The following is a 9,109-nucleotide window of genomic DNA, read 5'->3' as shown; positions in this document are numbered from 1 at the left end:
GGTATAATTAAATAATTATATAAAATTTAATTATTTTTTTATTATAAGTACTTTTATTTTGTTTTTATAAAAATAATTATCATTTTTAAATTTTAATACTTTATTAATTAGTTTATATTTATTGTATTATTATATTATTATAGGTGAAAACTCACATACAGTTATTTTCATGTGAAGTTGATATTTAAGAATCGTTAGATGATTTAACAAGTTTGACTAAATATCATTTAAAATTTTTCAACTATTAACTTCTTATAAAGACAACTGCATGTGAGCATTTACCTATTATTATATACTACAAGTATTTATTAAAAAAATAATATTAATAAATATCATATAATAAAAAAAATGAATTGTGATTAATAATTTTTTTGTTTATCTTTTTAATTTGTATATATTTAATAAAATTTATAGTTAAATAAAATATAATTAATTTTAAAATAAGTGACTTTAAAATTAAAATAAATTGAATATAAATAAAATAAAAGAATTATTATATATATATATTATAATTTATCTCTATAATAATAAAAAGCATTCTAGCATAGTGGTATGGTTACCTTTCTTGTATCCAATTGGACAAAAGTTTGAATGTTCTAAATATGTCTTCAACTCATTGTATCACCACATATTCTCTTCTTATAGGCTAGTCCACTCTTAGCCGCAATTGATAAGTATACAACAAAATTCATATTCATTTAAATTAACAGATAAATCCTCAAACCCACAAAGAAAGGAATAAAAGATGAAGAAGAGTAGAAGACAGAGATTTAAGCGATCGATTTGCAGTTTTGCACCATGAAAACATACTTTATTAAATGGAATGAGGCATATAGATTCACATTATTATACAAAGACAGTGAAATAACAAATAAAGAATGAATAAAATAACAAGAAATTGTGAAGGTGAGAATCAGAAATCAATATCGCACTTGGTGGGCGTAAAGACGGTGAAAGCATTGGTGCCATTGATGAATGGAACCTTGAGATCACACTTGACTCTGGGCTTGTAGGTGCCAGAAATGAGATCCCCAAGCCTGAACCTGATATGAAAGTAGAGCTTGACGTAGATGTCAAAACTCCTACGGTTCTTATCATCAGTGATCTGCGTGTACTGGCTATAATCGAGGAAAATCAATTGTTGACCTGAGAAAACACCGCTCATAGGGTTGGTTCCCTTCTTGTCTTGCCTGAAGGAGTTCATGAAAGTGATGACGTTGGCGGAGGCGAAGTCGGTGTCCTCGTAGAAGGCTTTGGCCAGCACTTGATCGTAGTAGATGCCGAGTTTCTTGTTGGGGTTGTGGGCGGTGAAGTTGAGCACCATGTTGTAGCGGAGTTGGGTGGTGTTGGTGTTGTAATCGAATTGCGTTATTTCTGCGTCGTTGACGTAGAACTTGAATATGCGAGGCTGAACCACCAGGTAGAATATGACTCCTGCTATCACGACCAGCACGATGAGCGCAAGAAGAATCTTCCAGAAGACGCTGAATAGGCAGCAGAAGCAGCTTCTTCTGCTTCGGTCAGGGCGGTAGCGCCGAGGCGGCTCAGCCGGTGGAATGGCTGGTCCGTAGTAGGCTCCGTTCAAGTTTGGTTGCTTATTATCAGCCATGCTTAATTAATTAAGAGATAGAAATTAAATAGAAATGAACAAGTGTGATTGAATGAATGTTAGAAGCACGATGAGGTAGATAGATGAGAATAATAATGAGTATATATAGTAGAATTGTAGAAGGGATTAACGCGGTTGTGTATCAATGGAATGGATCAAGAGTGGATTGAATTGACTGGGTGCATGTTTCGATGTAGCATCGTTGAATTGAATGACTTTTCTCAATATCTTCTTCTATCTCTCCCGAAATCGCCACGAACCAACTCTAGAAGAAAATTTCACGCCAGGTGAATGAATTGAATGAGTTATATTAAAAACATCTTTTTATAAATATTTTTTATTTAAAAGTGGAACTTATTTATTTAGTTATATTAAAAATAAAAATAATATTTTTATAATATATTAAAATTAAATTTTATAATTTATCATTTAATAATTAAAATAAAATATTTTTACACAAAAATAATTATAAAATATTCACTTTATTATACTACTTTTTTTTCTTTTTTAAGGAGGATGGGAGACTCGGACTGTTGTTTTGGTGCAGCTCGCAGTTTAATTAACACAGGTTGGCATGGTGCCTAATCGAAGAAGAAAGTAAACAGAGGCGATTAGCGGTCGATATGATCCTAATTATTATCGAAGCTTGAATGCATAATTAGGCCTTCAATTCCAGAGACTCGTTCACGTAAAACTTGAATATGCGCGGTTGAACAACCACCCAGAATACAAAGCCTGCGATCACAGCGAGAATGATGAGCACAAGTAGAAGCTTCCAGATGACGCTGAAGAGGCAGCAGCAGCTGCTTCTTCTTCGTTCCGCCGGGGGGATGGCGGGGCCATAGTAGGCTCCGTTCAAGTCTGTTGGTTGCTTATTTTCAGCCATGCTTATCTTGAAGCTTCAAGTTTAGATTTTTTGTGTTGTGAAAGAAAATTAACTAAAGAAGAGATTGATGATTTGAGTTTGTATTGACTTTGAGTGGTGACTTCATTCTCTCTCTGCGGCCCCAAACAACGAAGGCGGCAAGTAATTATTTTCAACATTGGTGGCTACCCCTTGCATTGGGAAATTGCAGTATTCTGGGCTTGCAGACAAAACTGATTTCAGTACTTGGGCCTACTGAAGCTCAAAGTCTGTGTTAGCCAGGCCCGTATTTAACCATTGTACAAGCCAGATTTCATAATTTCAACATGATTTTAAAAGACACAAGAGAATTGGCCCTTTTTTTAAAAAAAATTAGTTAATATGTGTTTTAAGGATAGATGATAAGTTTATCATTAATAAAAATTTTTAAATATTTTTATTTAATAAATATAAAATAAATATATTAAAAATTTAAATTTTTTATATTTTCAATAAAAACTTTTTTAATTTATAAACTTAATATGTGATTTTAGAGCACCAGATAAATAAAGTTTTTTTTTTTTTTAATTCAAGTTCCTCCATAATAATATTTCAGTAATTGTTTAAATAACTTTAAATAATTCATGTGTTTAGTACTTTAGTGTGTCCTCCTGATGGTAGATTGTATCTCAATTGTTTAGGTAACCTTAGACTATTAATTAGTTTGGTTAATAAATATGGTACTATTATAAATTCTCATTAACAAGTCGCAAATTTAGATAGATTCAAATGACACATCTTCTGGGAAAGTTTTCACGTATTACAGGCCACTTTACTGGCATAGCGCTATATCAGTGTGCAAAGCTATTCAGATATACATTAAAGAATTTAAACGTTGTAGATTTTGTGTTAAGTTGTTGATGTAAACTCTAATAGAAATGGTGCAGGGTGCTCCTTTAACCGGTGGAACCCATAACCTTGGCAGATCATTTTTTTTTTTTTGGACGTGCTTGGCAGATCAATTTAATGACATGTTGTGTGTCCTTGCATTGGATATTGTCATTTTGGTAAGCCAATGCTAAAGCGGACCTGACAATTGTATCCAATACAAAAATTGGGCTATGCATTTTTGTTGGATTTTGTGGGCTTCGTAATGTGTAAGAAAAAATTTGTTTCGAAAGAATTAAAAAGTTTGGGTATTGATCTTTAAAAAAAAAAAAGAGTCGCTAGGCCTTGGGAGAGGTAACAAGACTATTTAGAATCAAATAATTTTTAACCAACTTGGGTTGGTCGAGTGGTTAGCTCACTCGTCTGCTTAAGCAAATGTCGGGTTGGGGGATACTGTTTGGGTAAACAAAAAAAAAAGAATCATAATTTTTCATTTGCCAGGAACATGCAAAATTAAGCTTAAAAGTGTTAAAGTGAAAATTTTAAAATTTCGAGTGCATAATATTGGTTGAAAAGGAATAATTGATGATCCACTTATTTTCATAGTTCCAATTTTTAATTTAAATTCCAAACATAAAAAATTGTAATTTTTTTAACAGGCGGGTTTCGGTAAAAATTTGAAATTACTTCAATTATGCTGTTACGTGGGTAACTTGAAACTGGTGGATTGGGCTTGGAGAATAGGCCCGAGCGTCAAAAAGGAGGTGGACTTCGACTTGCCTCACGTCTGAGAGCCGCCGTCCGACTAGTGCTTGTGAGAGAATGGGATGTGGTACCTGTAAAGACACTTCGATGCCTAAGTCAGCAAGGGGTTTAAGCAGGTTTAGAGAGTATTGGAACTTAGAGATACCTGAGGGGTGTTAGTGTATTTATAGTGGTGAACCAATAACCATCGTTGGAGTAGTTCCACCTTTTAAGGTGGATAACCGTCTCTTTATCTTAGGGTAGTTGGGATATGGCTCTTGGAAGTGGGTTGAGAGATTTTAGAGGCAGTTACTTATTTGAATAAGTGCTATTTGCCAGCTATCCTTCAAGTCCGACTTCTTAGGGAAGGAGTCTGTGTTGGATCTGACCTCTTTCGAGGAGGTCGGTGGGAAGCGAAAGCCAATCTTTGAATTGGACCTTTTAGTGTGTTTGGGCCTGAACCATAGTGTTAGGGCAGGGTATGAACAGCGCCCCTACTCGAGTCTGATCTCTTTTGTTTATGAGTTGGATTCGAGTATATGAATTCGGGTGCGTAGCCGACGTGAATTTGAAACCGACGTGATTTTAAAACCGACATGATTTTCGATTTTCTCAACCGTCGCGTCTAATCAAACGTCGCGTCCGTTGGGGGTTTTCGTATTTATACGTGGAGAGCAGTTACATTGGTAACGGTGCGTTTCTTTAATGATCGCATCAGTTTACCTTTATGCCCCTAACATGTTTATAAATACTTTTTCCTCTCTTTTCTCTGTTTCCTTTCGTCTTCTGAAAATTTCTTACCTGCAATCCTTACTTTTTCAAGGAAAAAGCTTTTTTGCATTCCTTCTTGGAGTTCTACATTGTTGTTGCCTCTGCTTTCTTCTGCTTTTATCAACAAAGGTTAGCCTTTTCTCCTCCTTTTTCTACCATTTACGTTGATATTTTGCTTTGTGCGTTTAGAGGAGGTTTGCCTGCCTCTTGTGGTTTCTTGGTTTCTTAGCGAATACGTTGGTCTAGCAGTTCTGTTTTCTAGCTCTTTTAGAGAGGTTGTCTCGACTTTTAGAGGCTCTGTTGTTTGATCCTTTCCATTTTTTTCTTTGTAGGTTTTTGTCGCTTTTTCATCCACTTCCTTTTATTGGAAAAGATGTCTTCTTCCGTTTCTGAGTGGGTAGATGATACTGTTCTTGGGGAGGAATCCTTAGTGGATACCGATTACATCACCGACCTTCGCACTCATCACAGGATTTGTGGTTCTAATGAAGACGAGCCCAAGTATGAGTCGATAACCCCGGGTCCTGAAGACTGGGTTTGTTTTGGGATAATTTCTGGTTCTGATCCCCATTTTTTCTTTATGTACGACTGCTTTTTTAACCGCCTGGGGGTTCTTCTGCCTTTTTCAGATTTTGAGATAAGTGTGTTGCACCACTGCCAAGTTGCTCCCACCCAACTTCACCCCAATTCTTGGGGTTTTATGAGAATTTTCCGATCTCTTTGAAGATCTTTTTCTATCTTTTTTATATGACCAAGCCCTTTAGTGGGCAAAATAATAAGTAACAGTTGATTTCTTTCCGAGCCAATCAAGGTCGGAAAATTTTTTCTGTATTTGACGATTCTTTCTACGATTTCAAAAGTTTCTTTTTCAAAGTCCAAGTTGTAGAGGGACACCATCCTTTTTTTCTTGATGAAGACTCCAACTCCCGATTTCCTCTCTATTGGTTCGAGGCCTCTCCTGTAGAGAAATATGGCCTGGAGGATTTGGATGAGATAGAAGAGGCTGTCGTGGAATTTTTCCGAGATGCTTGGGGGAGAGCCCCCAATTTGGATACGAAAAAGTTTCTCTTAGGCTCTCCAAATTTCGAGCAGACCCAGAAAGTTCAGGATGCCAAGAGAAGGTCTCAGGCTCGAGCTGACGCTGCGAGGGCCGCTGGCGCTCCTCTTCCTCCTCCTCCTCCTCCTCCTCCTCCTCCTCCTCCTCGTGATCTGGGGACCTCCTCTCATCCCATTATGGTAACTTCTGCCTCTGCTTCTTCTCTTCCTTCCCCCATCCCCCCAGTCCGACCTTCTCCCGAACTCGAGAAAAAGAAGCGTAAGACTTCGGCGTCTGGCTCTTCTCTTTCTGGGGAAGCTGATTTTAATGGTCTCAAATTCGTTCGGAATCATATCTTCCCCCATACTCACATTAGTATGGATGATGCTTCCGTTCGAAACCATCTTCAAATTTTAGTTCAGGGGAGTGTTCGGGCTGCTGGGGTATGTACAAAACTTCTTGATATCTTGGACCAAACACCCATTAGCTCTTTGGCCTCTACCTGAAAGGTTGAGGAGTTGGAGGGGAGGATTGGCCTCTATCAAGAGGAAGAGAAGAAGCTCGAGGGGGAAGTTACCTGGTTGAAGGAGGAGAGGTCCCGACTTCAGGAGAGGGAGAAGAAGTTGATGGCCCAGTGTGTCATGGCAGAGGGCCTGAAGGAGAAGGCGGAGCAGAATTACGTCAGGGTCTTCTCCAAAAATATTGATCTCCAACGGGAGCTGGAAAAAGGTCGGGAGGCCTATCAGGGTTTGGAGGACTCCGTGGCTGAGAGCTCGGAGGAGGCCTGGGAGATTTTTAAGGAGCAGGTTGGAGTTATTGCTCCTGACCTGGACCTTTCTCCTTTGGATCCTAATAAGATTGTTATAAACGAAGCTATCGTTTCTCCTCCCCGACCTGAGACGGACTCCGAGCTGAAGACTCGGGGACAAAAGCTGGTTGAGTCTCCTCTTCGCGAGGAACAACAGGAGGGGACTCTCCCGACGTCTTCAGAACTTCCAACTCCCGTTGCTGTCGAGGCTGCTCCGACCTCTTCTGCTGCCGATCCGAACTCCCTTCCAGTTGGTGACTCTAATCCTTTCTCTTAGATGATTTCAGCTATTTGGGGCCTGGCTTGTGGGCCCCTATTTGAACAATTTATCTATTTTTTGTTGTGGTTTGTTGTTGCCTCTTCTGGCCTTTTCGCCGTTAACAAAAAATTTGCATTATTTTAATTTGCCCCTTTTTTTGGAAAATGGCTTAAGATATATTTGGTGTGTGCATGCTCTTTGTGATTTTCTTTTGTTAGGTTTTTTAGAAAAAAACCCCTTTGATCTTTTTGTTCTGGAAAAAACTTTTTATCTTGGCAGGTTTTGCTTTGTCTAAGTTGCTTGATTTTCAAAGACTTGAGACAGCTCCTGCCTTTGACTTTTGATGGATTTTTCTATCTCTTTTTGTATTCCTTTTGTGTTCAATTTTTTGCTTATTGAACTTGTTTCGTAACTTAGGTTATTCTTGCGATGCATTTCTTTTTGCTCGGATCCGCCGACTAGGTAGTCGTTCTAGGGTCTTAGGATTCCGAGTTATCATGATCGTCCGTGGAACCTCTTTACACCGGCTTGTACCTCGTCGTTTTATTCTGCCGACCGCGTAGGTCGTTCACGGAATTTTTTCGTTTTTTTGAACTTAAGTTAGCGCGTTTCATAAAATAATGATAATAACTAATGGAATTTACAATGAGATGTTATAAAAAGATCTTTATTTATTGATGGAGGTACATTTTGCTGCTATGGGCTTTAAAGTTATTACCCCTTAGTCTCCACTTGATGCCTGGTTAAAACCCCCTTCAGGAAAATTCTTTTTTGGGACAAAACCATGAAGTTGGGAAAAAGAGTACACCAGGGAGTGGAGTTCGCTTTTAACTATAATACCTTTTCATGTTACAAGTATGCCACGACCTAGGTAGCTCGGTACCGCTCAAGTCGGTTACCTTGTAGTATCCCTTTCCTAAGACTTCACTTATTTTGTATGGTCCTTTCCAATTGGTAGCCAGCTTTCCTTCTCCCGACTTGTTGACCCCAATGTCGTTTCTGATCAAGACCAAGTCTTCTAGGACAAAGCTTCTTCGAATGACTTTCTTATTATATCTATTTGTCATCCTTTGTTTCAACACTGCTTCCCTTATCTGGGCTTGTTCTTGGACTTCAAGGAGTAACTCTAGCTCTTCTTTGTGCCCTTGTATGTTGCCAACCTCGTCGTAGATATATATTTAAGGATAATTCACACGAACAACATAAATTGCTTCTAATATTACATCAATGTTTTACATCTAAAAAGCTTATATGCATGTCTCATTTTGGTATATAACTATGTAAATCGAAGCAAACAAATTTAATTTACACTCATTCTGTGATGTGCAGTGATAAATCTAAGTAATTTATTTTGATTTACCAATAAAGTGTACGGTGATATAATTCGAAACTAGCTACTTCGATTTACAGCCAAAATAGATTATTGCTAATTGATTCTATTTACTATGACGTTTAGCCAATTTCATGAATCGAATTTATCTAATTTGACTTGGCCTGGAATATTGGGTGTTCAATAGAATGGGACTCACAATGATTAAAAAATATAAATTACAAAAATTCTTTTGTTTTTATAATCTAATAATATATTTTAAGTCTGCATGTTTAAATATTGCTAGCTAATTAATAATAAATTAAAAAATAATAATTATCTTTACCTTTTATTATTCCTCAGAATATGTAAACTACTAAAGAATAAAAGAAAATTTCAATAAATCTATGAGTACTCATTAACGAATATTAGTTAAAAGATTTAATTAATGAGTACTCATTGAACTTTTGTAATTAATGAGTACTCATTAAATCTTTTTAAAATAACGACTATTTATATATAATATACTTCATCAAAAGATTTAAGAATAAAAATTTAGACTGGCTTTTAATTTTTTTTATCTTTTTAATAGTTCATATACATTGAAGCATACTAGTAGGTAACTAAAATTTATTATTTCTTTATTATTAGTTAGCTAGCAACATTTAAAAGTGTGGAGTTAAAATCTATTATCGAATTATTAAACTAAAAGAACTTATTTAACTTATATTAAAGAAAAAATAAATGATGATAAAAAGACAAAGAAGAGGGGTCAACAGAGAGGTAGAGGGAGGAGAGAGGTGGATGGAGAAAAAGGGGATGATAGAGAGGTGGACAAAAA

At 36.6% G+C, this 9,109-nt stretch overlaps 1 protein-coding gene across 2 annotated transcripts; it reads right to left on the bottom strand.

Moving 5' to 3' along the window:
- Positions 1-782: 782 nt before the first annotated feature.
- On the bottom strand, positions 783-2,603 carry LOC107621749 (NDR1/HIN1-like protein 10). 2 transcript variants are annotated; one of them, XM_088485104.1, is made up of 2 exons: positions 2,298-2,603; positions 783-1,393 (listed from the first exon to the last, which is right to left on the bottom strand). In XM_088485104.1, exons 1-2 carry the CDS (start codon positions 2,493-2,495, stop codon positions 914-916), a joined length of 678 nt encoding a protein of 225 aa, XP_088341230.1. In that variant the 5' UTR covers positions 2,496-2,603; the 3' UTR covers positions 783-913. The 2 variants fall into 2 exon arrangements, with proteins under 2 accessions (XP_088341230.1, XP_016179240.1); XM_016323754.3 differs by lacking the exon at positions 2,298-2,603 and having other exon boundaries at positions 783-1,699.
- Positions 2,604-9,109: the final 6,506 nt, after the last annotated feature.

This window comes from Arachis ipaensis, chromosome B10 (assembly GCF_059453495.1).
Source record: "Arachis ipaensis isolate K30076 ecotype BB chromosome B10, ASM5945349v1, whole genome shotgun sequence".
In the NCBI taxonomy this organism is placed as follows: Eukaryota; Viridiplantae; Streptophyta; class Magnoliopsida; order Fabales; family Fabaceae; genus Arachis; species Arachis ipaensis.
The sequence above is the reverse complement of the archived record's forward strand: the minus strand, read 5'-3'. Positions and strand labels throughout refer to the sequence as shown.

What these genes read in the sequence shown, in the direction of transcription:
- LOC107621749 (XM_016323754.3), bottom strand. Translation starts at nt 1,609, where the DNA reads ATGGCTGATAATAAGCAACCAAACTTGAACGGAGCCTACTACGGACCA.